At 43.3% G+C, this 15369-nt stretch overlaps 1 protein-coding gene across 4 annotated transcripts in view; it reads right to left on the reverse strand.

Moving 5' to 3' along the window:
• Window positions 1-688: 688 nt before the first annotated feature.
• Window positions 689-15369, reverse strand: part of ARHGAP25 (Rho GTPase activating protein 25) — a 342160-nt gene continuing 327479 nt past the window's right edge. For all 4 annotated transcript variants that reach the window (XM_086943505.1, XM_086943506.1, XM_086943508.1 and 1 more), the window contains 3 exons: window positions 14967-15169; window positions 4774-5342; window positions 689-3248 (listed from right to left, as the gene is read on the reverse strand). In XM_086943505.1, coding sequence (XP_086799631.1) covers window positions 3035-3248; window positions 4774-5342; window positions 14967-15169 — 986 coding nt within the window. In that variant the 3' untranslated portion in view covers window positions 689-3034. The remainder of the gene's footprint in view (window positions 3249-4773; window positions 5343-14966; window positions 15170-15369) is intronic.

A 15369-nucleotide genomic window follows, 5' to 3' on the forward strand; every position in this document is an offset into this window, starting at 1 on the left:
CTAATATTAGTTACAGCAGCTGACACTAAACTACAGTTTCAGTTGTCTCTACACAGCACTTCCAATATAAAAATGAGTGTAAATTAATGCACTCACATTGTTCTTGGGACCCAAGTGGTAAGCTGACCTAATTGCATGCAGTTTAGCATTACCCGCCCCGCTCCTTGCAGCTGACGACAAACTGAACTCTCTCCAGATTTAGTCTAAAGATTTGCCACCAGCATTTAGCTGTGTGTAATTACCAGCACAAACAATACAAAAATGGGTTACTAATACAAGCAAAACTGGTAAAAAAAAATTGGTGTTACAAGGTGGTGAGTAATGTGCGCACATTTAAAATGAGGGTGCAAAAATGCCACCAAATGCAAGGCGCAAATGGCATCGGGTTGGGATGTTCTTGAAGCTGATGATCCCCACATCCTACATCTAAAATGACCCTGTCCGTCTGGCCCAGAGAGTGTACACCCTGCTCATTACTCTCAGTCCTTATTTGGATATTCATTAAGCAAAGTCCATCCAGTCCATTTGGATGAGTAGCATATCATCTATTGGTGATTACATCACTCAGTGTTCAAAGCAGAGGATGGGTTTCATTGGTCCAGGCCTTCAGACATGCAAGTCTTGTCTGCCAAAACTCAATGGAGACCGGCAACTTTTAAAATATTTCCACTGAAATATTTCCAGGAAAAGTGGTATTGGAGCTCCTTCGGACCTTTCTTCTACTCCCTCAAAAAAACTACAAAGGCCTCTAACGCTCACACCACTTTCACAGAGAGGTTGAAACACCCCTACTGGGTGTCAACTGCGCCATGCCTCAACACACAAGCTGGAAACCATCTTTCTGTAGGGGTTTCAAGCTCACCTTCTCTTTCACCATCTGACATAAGCTCTTCACAGGAGTCCGTGTAAGAAGATATGATATTGTGTGGCACACTGTGGTACCTTATGTATTGGCATGTCCTCCAATGCATTTTCACCTTTGTGTAATATCACCGATCTGGGCGAATGTGTGTGCTTTATAAAGGCATGTTAGCATAATGCAAGGCCAGCTAGCCAATAGGAGTGAGATGTACAATATGCGGGTCTGTCGGTAAGCAGGAGAGGCGCTAGCAGGAGCTATTGAAAAGAAATAGGAGGTGGATGGAATAATGATGAGGCCTGTGTGTAGAGATTTAGGGAATCTATAAATATACCCAAAATTATAGGCTACATTGAATGGGGCAGAAGGACCAAAGGAATTGTAGGTGTGGTTACCCGGTGAGGTATGAATTGGACCGTGAGCCTCAGTATATGAGGTTTCAGCAGAGCCTCCAATACTTCAGTCACTGCCTGGCAATCTTACATTTTCAGAGCAGGGAAACCAATTGGATTTGTTTTTAATGTTTTGTGCGACAATTAAAAGGTTTCAAATAAATGAGATAAAACCCATCAAGTACAATGGCTACATTAATGTAGGTGTCTTTGTGACAGCGTGCAAATGCTTCTAAATATTTCCTTCACATAACTGCAGGGGCACAAATGTGAGATTTAGAAGGTCAAGGAGCTCATCAAACCTGAACGTGTTAGAAGAGGCAGAGGCATTTAAATGTGATTTCTCCAAAAGGAATGGAAGAAGTACACATATACTGTGGTACAAGCTACCATACATCACATTCCCAAATACATCTGCTAATTTGTTGAGATTTGCATAAATCCCTGGTATTCGTTATTTTGGCTTCCCATTGGGTTTTCAGGAAACAGTGGCTACACCAGGTGGGAGAGGCAAAAAACTGAGACTGACTAATTTTATAACTTCTCTAAAAAAAAAGGCTTGGAATTTTTGTAATTTGTCGATTTGGTTCATATTCTGCTTCTATTTCATTTAAACCTCTGCATTTTATGGTCAGACCATAAAAAGCAGCTGTCCTCAGACAATTATGTGAACATTGCTGGAGAGGGGCTTTGGGTCCACCCACATGTTGGGAGTCAAGAGTGCTTCCACAAAATAGTGCTTGCCCTCCACACAGTTGGGATCATGTTATCTATCCAGCTGCCTGAGCTTGAATTTTCAGGGGCACACACACATGCAGTTGTAATTCTATTAATGTATCTTAGATAACAAGATAATGTATGTTGATTGTCTATGGCACATCACAGATTAGAGAAGGGCAGTCATTATCCGACATGGATATTTTGCTCTGGATTGCCAGTTCAACTGTCACCTGACCTTTTAACATATACCAATATCATTTTCCAGTTCTTTGCTTTCACACTAATATGTATTAATTTGATATTTTATATACTTGTAATGCTTCACATTACCATAAAACATTCATTTAAAGTAAGGCCTATCCCTCACAGAAAAATTCAATGAGGCACAGCAAACAATTTTACATAAAACTTCTTACAGTTCTTTACTCCATAGAGGTTCTGAGTGAGGGTTTCTATAGCAATATTAAAGCCAGTATTGCTTACATTATTGCCAAGCATCCATAAGTCGAAAGAGAATTCTTTCAGAACATTGACAATTTGGTCTAGGGGATGCTTATTTAAAAATAACACAGGCTAGCCTTTATGTACACCTCTGAGACCTGGTATTAATAACAAATCATCGAACTAGCACCTGAAAAAAATCTACAGTCAGTGTGTCTGGACCTATTATAACCTCCCAACAATGAGAGGCTGTGCCTCTAAATTAATCTCACTTCTTCCACAACAGTTGCCAATCTCACTGCTAGAGATCTGAAAGTATTAAGCGCTATCCATGAAAAACATCTTCTTGTCTGTAACATCAAAAGATCGTTGTTTACTTTTGCTTCCATCTTCTCTACTGGAGCCAGAAGAGAGTTCAGTGGTATAGTTACAGCTTTTCATCATCTCCTTGGAAGATGACTCTCGCGGACAAGTACGTTGTGGTTGCGGACAAGTAAGTCATAAGATCTTACATGGTTGAAATTTCTTTCAATCACTTTTTGTGACTTATCCTTACACACTCCATTTGGCTCTGTATGCGGAATCCAGGGCTTCCTATATTCTCCCATCTCATCCTCTTGCTCTATTTTGGTTTCGTTATGGGAAGGTCACCCATTGACTTTATGAACCCTTGGATTTCTTGCTCGAGGCTCTTATTTCGCTTCTCAGCGTCTTCTCGTGAGCGCTCTACATTTCGGAGACGGATTTCCAATGCCGAGCACTTGTTCTTCTCCATCTCAATCGCTTCACTCAACTTGACTACTTTGCCCCAGACTTCATAATTCTCCTTTTCCAAGCTGCAATGGGGAAATTAACATAAAAATAAACAAGGTTATATAATAACAAGAAAGCTCAGTGGTAAATATTGAATGTTGTAATGCATAATCATCTGAGATTTAATCTATTTGACCTTTCTACATTAGCCGGTGGCGTCCACGATAGTGGGGCTGTTTTCTCACTTAAGACTTTATTTTATGAACAACATCAGTCTAGACCCATTCATGATAGACAGTCTGTGCAAAAGCAATTTGGTCTATATTATACATTGATGTATATAATACACAGGAGAGATGGCTGATGTCATGAATTCTAGAAATGGCTTTGGGAAACACAGACATGCTGTCACAATTAGGCCTATGGACAATTTTTCATCACAGATGTGAAATTCAGAGGCATGACATTTCACACTATTTTCATCTGCAGGATACCAGTGCAAGCAGAAATGTCTGGCACGAGTTGAAATAGTGTTGTGAGAGGCATTCTGTTCTCCAACCAGTATGCTCACGCCACATGTCTTCTGTGCCTGAGGTATGCCCTCACATTCATTCAATTTCCATGCAAGATGTTATTCATTTTCATGTAAATGTGAGTAATTTTCACAAAATTTGCTAATGTGGGCCCCCAAGACTCCAATATTTCAAAGGTACTCCCTGGCCTTGGCCTGAATGGAGGGTTCCCCCTCCTCCCCCTGCCTCCCTGTACCACTGGGACTGAGGGAGCCTGCATTTCACCCCTGTGTTAAACCCCTTCTTATTAAATTAAATGAATGTATTAGCTCACACTCTCAGTGTTGAGAATTAGGGTGACCAAAAAATGGCTGCTTTTCTTACTTGTCTATGTCTTCATTTAAAATGGACTCTGATTTGCCTCATTGAAGGGCTAACCTGGAGATGTCAAAGGAAATGATCATTTAAGACCACTCTTTAGGCCATTTCTAAGCACTTACAACTAGTGAAATCATGGCCCAGGAAATGTAGATGTGCCCACTACCACACAATAAATCTATGTGAAGAAGCCATGAGCATAGGTATATGTGGGATCTGAAGTCAACATTTTAGCAACTACACAACATCGACTCTATTAATAATATGTTAAAATTACAATACAATATTATTTTGTTATTTTGTTTTGCATACAACCTTTACCTGGAAAGCTATGCTCAACAAATGTTACTTTGTGCTTAGATAATTGTAGTATTTCCTATGTAGAAGTAAATCCAATAGTTTAATTTAAGACTGATGAAGGTGTGGGCCTAGTGTTTGAGGCAGTTTGCAGTATTTCAATAGAAGTTCTTTAAATTGATTGTCTTGTCTGAGCACAGTACGGCTTGAAGTTCTGCTCTTGGACCCCTGATTTGAGATGTATCTAAGATGAATGAAGAATACTCTAGCAAACAAGCAAACATACATCACTTTTATGATCAGAGGTGGGTGTCTGAAGATGCTTAACTATTTAATAAATCACTACTCTGTCTGTAGAAGTAAAATAATACTCTATCTGTTCAACCAGGTTACTTCCTCTGCTGCAAAGTTTGTTACGTACCTCTCAATCCGCTCTTCATAAAACCGCTTCTGTGTCACAACTTCATTTTTCAAGTCCATGACGAGGCTCTGAAGAGAATGCAGACTCTCTGGTTGTGTTCCTTGAGCTTCACTTCTAGGTCCGGGACTCTGGATTTGCTGTGGTTGGATCTGGCTGGAGTTTTTGGAAGTGTCTTTCACCTCCATCCCAGTGGTGTTGCTGTGACTTTTGTTTAGTGGGCTGGTGCAAGTTCTATTTGTACTCTCAGTTATGGGAGCAGGGACATTGTCATAGGTGGACTTTCGATGAAGATCAAGAATGGAGGAAAACTCTTCTGACAGAGTCCTTTTGTGCCCGCTGGCTTTGGGAGAAAATCGAGAATTTCCTTGACTGTTTAAACCCGGTGCCCAGAAGTCACCACCAAAAATTTCGCCCTGCATCATCTGGGGTGGGAGAGTGAAGGAGCATTTCCTTGTGGGCAGAGTCTGTGTTCTCTTCCGTGGGCTGGGTTGCCAAGGCTCAAGGTCACAGTTTTCTGGGCTAGATCCAGATTGGTAGTTGGATTCAATGGGGTTGTTCGAATCATCTTTCTGCAAAGAATATTTCAAAAGAGTTAGCATTGGGTTGCGAGCTGCATTAACATTTGTGGGAACACTGCGCCTCTCAAAAATGTAGACTCACAAGTAAATGTATATATTTAAATCAATGTCTGTGGTCCACAGTACTGATGCATGTACTGACTTTCAAAACAAGCATATACATAGAATTTTCAATGCCTAAAAGTACTTTTAAGTAGACGTGCTCTTGGTGGCATTGAGCTATATAATATGGGGGAATTAGGGTTGGGAAAAACATTTCCCGTCAGTTTGTGGTAAGCAGTTGTAAAAACTCCTTTTCACAGATCTATTTCCTCTTACTTACTGCGATCTGAAAAACTTTTATTTTAAAGTGCTTTGACTTTATGAATAGGGCATGAAGAGATATGTAAAAATGTAGTTATTAATAATACACAATTTGTGAATATCAGTCCCATAGTAACCGTTAAACCTCTTGGTTGGTTGTAACTATGTTGAATCAAATATTTTGTGTAGTGCTTATAAATAATATGAATGAAATACAATTAAAAACATCACCAGACATTTAGAGCAGGGAGGAGATATTATTATGAAAAATTAAATTCCCCAAAACCCTGCTGGACATAAATAGAACATTGCAAGTCACTGCTTGAACAGCCATGGAAGAGAAATGGTGATGGCGGGTGTAGTAATGTAGGTCCACACATTAATAGATTCAAGAACATTTATTAAGTTCTATTGAACGTAGGTGCTCCCAGCTTGACAGGATAAAAACAACCACAACATTCCAGAGGTGGAAGGAAATATAAGGAAAAGTTTCAGAACAAAAGAACTTGTTAATAAAGGAACATGGGTGGTAACACGACCCACGAAGACAGAGGAGGACCTTTGTAAGTCCACCTGCCACAACGCTGAGAAAGCGTGGTGCTCTACTGCACTAGCCGAGTCCAAACCTATGACAAGGGTGAAATGTTCTGTTGACATTGACCGAGGCAGAGTTTATGGTCAGAGTCTGATTGATTCAAAGTGTAACAAGCGAGGAGAGTACTTGGACTGGTTATATAGCGAAGTGACTGAGATGGAAAGGGAGGAGGTACACAATAACGTACGTTACCCGCACCCCAAAGTACCGTTAGGAGGGAACAGGATGCTTACAGAAGGTGGGAGAGGATATGTGTTCATAGACCCAGAAGATTCAGCCACATTCACCAGTAGAATGGGTTTGAAGGAATCGGGGGAAAGACCGGTCTTTGAGGAGGTACGTACCAAAGGATTTACCAGTGGTACTGAGTGCAACAAGAGAACTGTCGTTAGACCCGATGCTGATCATTATGATGAGAAGGAAACTGGATATTTGAGTTGGTGTAGACGCAGCGTTACATGGTCCAGGAAATTTCCCAAGAAAAAGGATTATAAGGGTGGTCACCCGCCTGGGTGGAGAAGTGGTACAAGTTATGGCGGACTAGAGCAAAATTGTGAAAGGGATCGCTGTGGCCAGTGGCACTCTGAGGAATTAGAGGAAGAGACTAATTGGGCATCCCTTCCCACCTACGCCCACACCATGAAGTATACTTAGGGGGTGCACTGTTGCATTTTGGAATTGCGAGTGAGCACAAGGTCAGGTTATCGGTATCCCTACTGTTTCCGATTGATACGTTCTTTCTTCCACGTGGGTGGAAGGGACAGACCTGGGGATGGGCCCACACGGATTAAACGAACATTGTTCAAGGTAACCCAACTTGCTAATTGATAATGGGTGAGAACTATAGTAATCAGAGTCTTCATCATTCCTTGAGGACAGATACTTGTATTACTAGGTGCATGTTGTTTAACAGACACTTGTTTAGAATTAAGGGGTGGTCGGGGAAGACGGGAAGTTGGGGCGTCTAGACCAGGTAGTACCCGTCACCATTAGATATAACCAGGAGGATGAAGGGGATTTAGAGTCAGTTTACGGTTGGTAGGAAAGGGGGGCAGAGAAGAGAGAGTCTCAGGAAACTAATCACCCGTCTCTGGATTATACCACCCGCCCTGACATAGATATTTTAATAGTTATTAAGGCGCTCTCTGCCAGCCTTGGTAGAGGCCATGGGTTTATTCTTTCAGGTAGACCCAGGTGTTTAACCGGGGCCAGGGTCTTCAGTGCAGGACCCACTGTTGTGCTTTATTGCGCATATGGTGTTATCTCTCCCTCCTGTGTTCACCTGTCTTCCTCTCTCTTACTTTTTCTCTCTCTCTCTCTCTCTCTCTCTCTCTCCCTCCCCCGCTCTTTCCTTTTCTCCACTCCGCACCCACCTCACTTGTCTCCTGCCCTTTTCCCCATCCCTTCGTGGTCTCCCTAGGGAGGATGATGTGTTGTAACTTATCCCTTGGTTCCTCCCACTCCTTCCTGTTCCCCCCCTTACCTCCTTCCCACTTGGTATGGCCTGTGCTGTCACTTGAAGGCAGCAGTAGAATGTTCGGTTGTTATGATCCCATCCTCGTCGCCAAAATTGTAGTAATGACGTGGTAAGATTCAAGAATAAAGACAAACAAAATGCATGTCCGATGAGATCAGCGATACTTCTACTACATAAGTCTGTTATTGGAATGACCCTGTTGTCACGGGAAAAGATTACATTCCTCCGAGTCATTTTCTGCGTTTAGCTAAACCCCATCCGTGTGGCTATAACCACTTCCACTTTCTACTGCGGAGTTGCTGTGAATCAAGATTGTTTGTTCCGTGTGGTCCCTGGCCACGCTTTGTCTCTTCCACAGAATGGATGACTGGTCTGACCAATAAGATGCGATTGGTGAAGTTGAGAGCAAGAAACTTTGCTCCCCCCTCCGTTCCTATAGGCTTAAATAACTTCCATGTTTGGTTCATGGTGAGGTTTAGAATGGGTACGGGTGCCTATTAGTACTCTCTCATTAACTCCTCAAGAGCCATGCGGCCCGAACGATTACTCTGCTGACGTGCTCTAGTCCTCAATCTCTCGTACCACCTCACCCTGCTGGAGAGTGACTACCCCTTAGAATTCCTTTTTTTTTTTCCTCGGAAATTTCCTGGACCATGTTACACTGCTTCTAACCCTGCTCCTACGACCGGTTTCCTTCTCATTGGCCTCATAAGCGTTAGGTCCAGCATAATTTCTCTTGTGGCACTCTGTGCCTGAGCTTCTCGTACTTCCTTCTGTACATGCCTCCTCAGGGACTAGACTTTCCTCCTAATTCGTCCCCTGGGTTCGCCTTGAGAATGTGGCTTTGTCTCCTGTAAACCCTAACACATCTTCTTTCCAGCCTTCTATGAGCAACCTGATACTTCCAACCGGACCTTTTGAGTGCTGGCCTCGTACTTTTTTGAGTGGATTCTCACTCATTCTCTGACAAACTTCTCCTTCCAGGTCCATGTCATGGACATATTTCTCACTCGACCTAAGTTTGTATTTGGCCCGAGCCGTTGAGCTCCATGCTTTCTCATCCTTGAGGCGGGTTGGCTTGCAAAGTTCCTCCACTACCCTCGTGAAATGTGTAACCCCACACGTTACCTCATAGACCAATTCTTTTACTTCCAGAACATCATGTTCACTGATAATTCTCCCTAAAATTTTCCTTATATTGTCTCCAACCTCCTTTCCAAATGACGTATTCTGATTTCTTTCGAATTTGACAATGGCTGCTTCTTTTTTTTTCTTATACCTCCAAACCCCTTTTGTCCTTGCTTCAATGTCTAAGGATGGAGACGTGTTCACCCTCAACCTCTCCAGCCTGGTAAATTGACTACTGTCGTTTACAGCCAGCCCGCTCCTGTGCTCAGAACTATTTGGGATTTTGCGTTGTACTTAATTTCCTTCGTTCCTCCCCTTCCGGTACAGCAACCTTCCGTATTATAAATCTTATCCCTAGTACTTCTCTTCATGTAACACCACTCCATCTCTCCGTCACCTCTCAAGATAAAGTTTTCACCTGTGTCTGCTGCTTCAAATTCATTTCCTAGCGTTAATGACAATTCACTCTTCCACATGTATTTGTCTACTACAGTACTATGTGACTCTGAATCAGCGATAGATCCCTTAAATTCTCCACCTCTATTGATGGTATACACCTGTTTAGCTTCACTTTTGTTCATCACCATTTCGTTATCTCCCTCTTCTCTGTATATTTTGTTCCCTTGTACTTTGGCACTCCCTTCGCGCTTATAGTGTACATCTAAAACATGCAAGACCTTTTGCCAACCGTTTCTGTCTGTTCTCTTAAAGTTTCTCTTTTCTCTGTTAATATTCTCTTTCCATCCACCAGCTCCCAAACTGTTTGTCCATATTTCCGCCTCTTTCTCTATTTTCATTAGTTCTTCCTTCTCATCAAAAATGGATATGCGTTTTTTATACCTATCCTTCCTCTCTTCCCAATCCGCGATACTTGTTCCCTCTTCTTTCATTAATGGCTCAGGAGGCGGTAAATTACACATTGTGCCTCTTCTAATGAAAATTTATCTCAACTTTGCCCCTTATATTCACAAATGCCAATGACTTCTTTCTGTTTATATGTGTTCCTCACACAACAAAGTTTACACTCTCTCCCTGAAATTTTGACTTTAAAGCTTACAGTCTTCGCAAATGAAGCTCCGTAGATTATTGACGTGTGCCACGCGGTGCGTGAATTGCCCAATTGGAACGTTCTGAAATACCTCATACACTGATCACTAAATTTAGACTCGTCTAGAAGTGACTTTCGTACTATAATTTGTGGTTCCGGTTCCGATAAATGACTATATTTTTTTTTTCGTTTTTTCTTCTTCTACCGCCTAAGATGTATATTTCTTTACGTTCTGATAATGTAGCCGGGTTTCTTCACACGGTGTCTTTCACACTCAAGATGGCCCCTCAGTCACTCTACGTAACAGACGTTAGTTCCTTCAGGCCGACGAAGTTCTGAGGAGAAGGTCTAGTTTCCTGCTCCGCCTCCTGCTTCCCTTCTCGGCTACCTGAGTTTACTTAAAATGCTTTGTGCATGACGCCTGTAAATTCACGATCCATGTCAACCTCAAGTCAAAGTTCCAAAGAGATTACGCATCTCTCACTAGACGCGCTGCCTCAAATCAGTATCAAGCGCCGCCCCTGGGGTTCACTGTACTCCCTGCCCCTCTGAAATTTCCACACGCAGCTTCAACTCGCTGCCTCGGTTCAGTTTCATACACGGTACCAGAGGTTTGCCACACTCTCTGTTCCTCTCAAATCTCCTCACGCAGCTTCAACGCACTGCCTCAGTTCCGTTTCACACGCGGTAGCAGGGGTTTACTGCATTCCCTGTTCCTCTCAGATTTTTTCATGCAGCTTCAACATGCTGCCTCGGTTAAGTTTCAAACACGGTACCAGAGGTTTGCTACACTCTCTGTTCCTCTCAAATCTCCTCACGCAGCTTCAACGCGCTGCCACTGTTCAGTTTCAAACGTTTACTGCACACTCTGTTCCGCTCCCCGCTCCTCACACTGTTTCAAAGGCTCACTACGATTCAGTGTTATCCAACTTGGGTCCCCTTCGGGTAATCTTCATCCCAATAACATATATGAATATGCCCGAATTCACTGAGACTGTTATTTACGCGCCTCCGATAATACTTGGTGTTTGGAGATACCCGCTTCCCAATGCTGTCACTCACTCATGCCTCGAACGCTAGACGCACTGCCTCGGGTCAGTTTCTTTTGCGGTATCAGAAATTTGACTTTATTCCCTGCTCCGCTCACTTCTCCTCAGACAGCTTCAAAGGCTCACCTCATAGACTTGCGCAAATCCCTCTGTTTCCGACTTGGGTCTTGCTTTCCTGCACCATAACAATTTCACGGAAACGCCAAGGGTTGAATCTGATTTTACTTTCACCTTTTATCCTTTCCAAGTCCAATAAAATTATTACCGACTCCTTCCCATATCACTTCTTGCTTGGAATTCACTGTACCTCCATTCAAACTTGAAACTCAATCTTGCCACTGCCGTAATACACTTTGGCTCTTCATGTATACAGTTCTTCACGTGGTATGTTAACCGATGTGCGGTGGTATCACCGTTCAAAATGCAACCAGCCTCCTTTCACATCAGGATATGACCGGCTCTTCAAAATGGGTAAGTCATCAAATCTCTTTTTTTTTTTTCCTCCTCGTCCAAGCTCAAACTCTTCCAGGGGAGAGACACCTCACTGACCCTGGCTCAGCTCTGTTTACCTCGTCGCCAAAAAGTGTAGTAATGTAGGTCCAAACATTAATAGATTCAAGAACATTTATTAAGTTCTATTGAACGTAGGTGCTCCCAGCTTGACAGGATAAAAACAACCACAACATTCCACTGCTGCCTTCAGGGGACAGCACGGGCCATACCAAGTGGGAGGGAGGCAAGGGGGGATCAGGAAGGGGTGGGAGGAACCAAATGATAAGTTACAACAGCGGGGTTAGAGCTAATCAGTTCCTGAAGAAGGTCTCCTGCTTCTCTTAACCTCTTGGGTGCCCATGACGAGCTGAGCTCGTCATGCAGCTCGGTGGCGCTGTGCTGATGATGAGCTGAGCTCGTCATGACCTCCATGGAACGGCCACGCCCGAGACAGCTCTCCTAAGTGTGACAGAACACCTCCGTACCATATTAGATTCTGGAGGGACGGCAGCAGTGATTCTTTTAGATCTCAGTGCTGCCTTCGATACGGTGTCACACGAGATTCTGCTGTTCAGGCTGGGGGAGATAGGGGTCACAGGGCGGGCTCTCAGCTGGTTCAAAGCTTTTTTGACAGGCAGATCTTTCAGAGTCTCCACACCTCCTTTTCTTTCTAAAGAATGCCCCGTTTAGCAGGGTGTGCCCCAGAGGTCGGCTCTCAGCCCTACCCTGTTCAATGTGTATGTCCAACCACTGGCTGAAGTAGCCAGGAGTCATGGACTGTCACTTGTGTCTTATGCTGATGACACCCAGCTAGTGGTGACACTGAAAAATGAAAACGGTCTTAGTGCACAGAATTTCAAACTCTCGTAGACATCACCAGCTGGATGACGGCGAACTACCTCCAGCTTAACGCCGGCAAAATGGAGGTTTTGCTGGTGGGCAAAGAGACAACTGCCTGGGGAAACAGCTGGTGGCCAGAGACCCTCGGCCAACTACCCGAGCATAAAGACTGTGTAAGAAACCTGGGAGTCTGGGTGGACTCTGCCCTGAACTTTACCCACCATACTAAGAAAGTGGGTGCCACCTGTTTTGGAATTTTACGCAATCTCAGGCCGATTCCAAAATTCTTCAACCACCAAACCTGCCAACTAGTGGTTCAGTCAGCAATCCTTTCGAGGCAGGACTACGCTAGCTCCCTTCTGTTAGGGGCTAATGTAGCGGAGAAATCTAGACTCCAGCGAGTCCAGAACGCCGCCGCCAGAGCTCTGACCGGCCTCCCTCGCCATAACTCAGTGACCACTGTCCTCACGAAACTCCACTGGCTTCCCGTGGAAAAAAGGATTCACTTCAAAACCCTATGCCTTGCATTTAAAATCCTTAAAACTGCTCCCCTCCCCCCATGCTTTGTCCACTTCTCTCATCCTACGTTCCCCGACGCACGCTGCGCTCTGAGGGACAGAATCTAGCCGTAGTGCCCCGCATTAAATTAGTCAGGATGGCGGCCGTTCATTCAGATACCTTGCGGCAAAGCTCTGGAATGAACTCCCAAATCATTTACGAGGAATAGAAGATCTGCTACCCTTCAGGAAAGCCTTAAAGACCCATCTTTTCTGTTAAGTTTGCAATATCTCCATTATGTCAATTCATTCATCTCCTTCCGCTCAGCTTCATGCAGCTAGTGCCGGGACGCCCCTTGGCTGGGGCAGCCGTGCGCTATACAACTCCATATAACATAACATAACATATGTATGGAACATCATTATAGTCTTTCAAATCGAACACAAGAGAGTGTTTTTCCCAGCACGCATCTGAAAATCATGTATTTCAAGGCACTCTCATATGTGATAATGAAGAAAAAGGAGGCAAAGAGAAATAAAATATGTGTCTAGGATCGCAGAATTTGTTCAAACGGGGAAGCCGGGATTGATCCCACATTTTCTGGTTTCACATTGTACATTTTAGCCACCAGATGAGCATCTCTTTCTGTCCCTCATTAAAAGTTAATACTGTTTCTTTAATTTTTTGGGCATGCGATTACAGAGTGGGTGGCATACTGAAGACATGAAGGCGTGGCTCATTTTTGGTGGGATTATTCAAGAAAAGCTTGAGCTGAGCCAGAGCCAGAGCCAGGCTTTCGAATCGCAATTGGCTCCTACCTTCAGTGGTTCGCCCACCTCTACCACAAACTGCAATTAAGGGGACAATGGCATAGGAATGACATGATTTAACCAACATCATACAATTTGGTGATGTACCTGCGTGCCAGTACAGAACTCTTTGTTTCAATGTCCATAACTTTCTCACTACACCACTTTTTGTAAGAGGACTATACGACTGGTTTTTCTCTCAATCATTGGTAAAATCAAATAAATGTTGCATTACAGCTCTGTTTTCCTGTTAAATACTTATTAACAGTGTTTATTTTAAGTTCTTCCTATTGGTGTAAAAAGAAGAGTAGAGGAATCTGTTCAAAATGTGATTCCACAGGAGGCCGGGATAAATTAAAATCATGCTTTTGCATAGTTTCCATCTTGCTGATTACACAAGAAATGATGTGTGAGTGGTAGAGATGGTGAGGTGAAACTCAGGCACTACTTGCACCAAAGAAATGCCACAGTGTTGTGGAAACCTAACAGAGATTACTACCAGTATATTTTGGTGCAGTGGTAAAGCCAGGATTAAACTTCTCCTTGTGTAATAGATAAACCTTTCCCACTGTACCATATCTAGTGGTAGAGGTTGTGTGTTAATGTCTCACCTCAGTAAAATGTTGACCTTGTTGAGAGGTCTTTGTTAAGCACTTGCTGCCTTAATCGAACCTGTTTCTAAGCTCTCCTAATGTTTAAAGTTAAGATACTAAAGGCATAAGTAGACTGTGAGGCCCAAGATTTTATTTAATTCCCAGTCAATAATCAAGCTACTTCCTTTGTACACATGACTCACCAAAGTTAGTGATAGCGCGTAGAGAAAGCTTCCTCCAGGGTTAAGTAGAGGGATAGCAACTCAGATACAGAATAACATGGCTTTGTCAAATCTTTTCTATTCTAGAGACAAGGGCCAGATGTAGGTCGCCAATTACCGGTCGGTAACGGCCGATTTCAGCCGTTACTGACCGGTAATTGGTTTTCGAGATGTAGGGGCCGTCATTTTACAGAATTGGTAAATACCGAATCATACAGATTTGGTAATTCTAAAATTAAAATTACCTACATCTGCCCCCTTCCTATTTACCGACTCTTAAATACCGGATCAGTAAAATTCGGTATTTAAGAGTCAGTAAATAGGAATTACCTACATCTGGCCCTAGGTACTTATTTTGGAGGGTAGTATGGAGTAAAACCCGCAAATAACTCCTCAACTCACAGTCCACACCATGTACATGCTTTGCTCCCCTACTCCCACCTTACATCCTACCAGTCAAACCACAAACCATACTTTTTGGCCCCTTGGAAAATGTTTGCGAGTACCTGTGGTGAAGAAGAAGGGGAAGGAGCAGCCACACAGCCTATGATAGGAGCCTTACCTTTCTGCTATTGCTGAAAATGTCTTCCCTAGACGGCAGCACATCTTCAGCTGCATCCCATCCCACAGAACTGCGCGGCACTGGAGCCTTTTTAGAGTCACTCTTTGAGACAGAAGGGGACAGTGGTACATCTTGTGATCTTGGAAAGAGCTGTTCATGGCTACTTATCATCACCGTCAGCAGCTTCTGGATCTGAGGGGCACCTGCCGCAGGAAAGACATTCATTAGGGTTACTAATTGTTGGCTAGGTTGTCACAATAGGCTATGTGCAAAGCCCTGGATGACTGAGTTAAATCTTCCGTTATAATTTTGCGATTCCATTTTTGATCCAAAGGTTATTACAGAGAGTTTGCAAATTTAGCTTTGACTGCAAAATAAGCCACTTTTGCAGTACAAATGTCCA

Source organism: Lissotriton vulgaris, chromosome 11, assembly GCF_964263255.1.
Source record: "Lissotriton vulgaris chromosome 11, aLisVul1.2, whole genome shotgun sequence".
NCBI lineage: Eukaryota > Metazoa > Chordata > Amphibia > Caudata > Salamandridae > Lissotriton > Lissotriton vulgaris.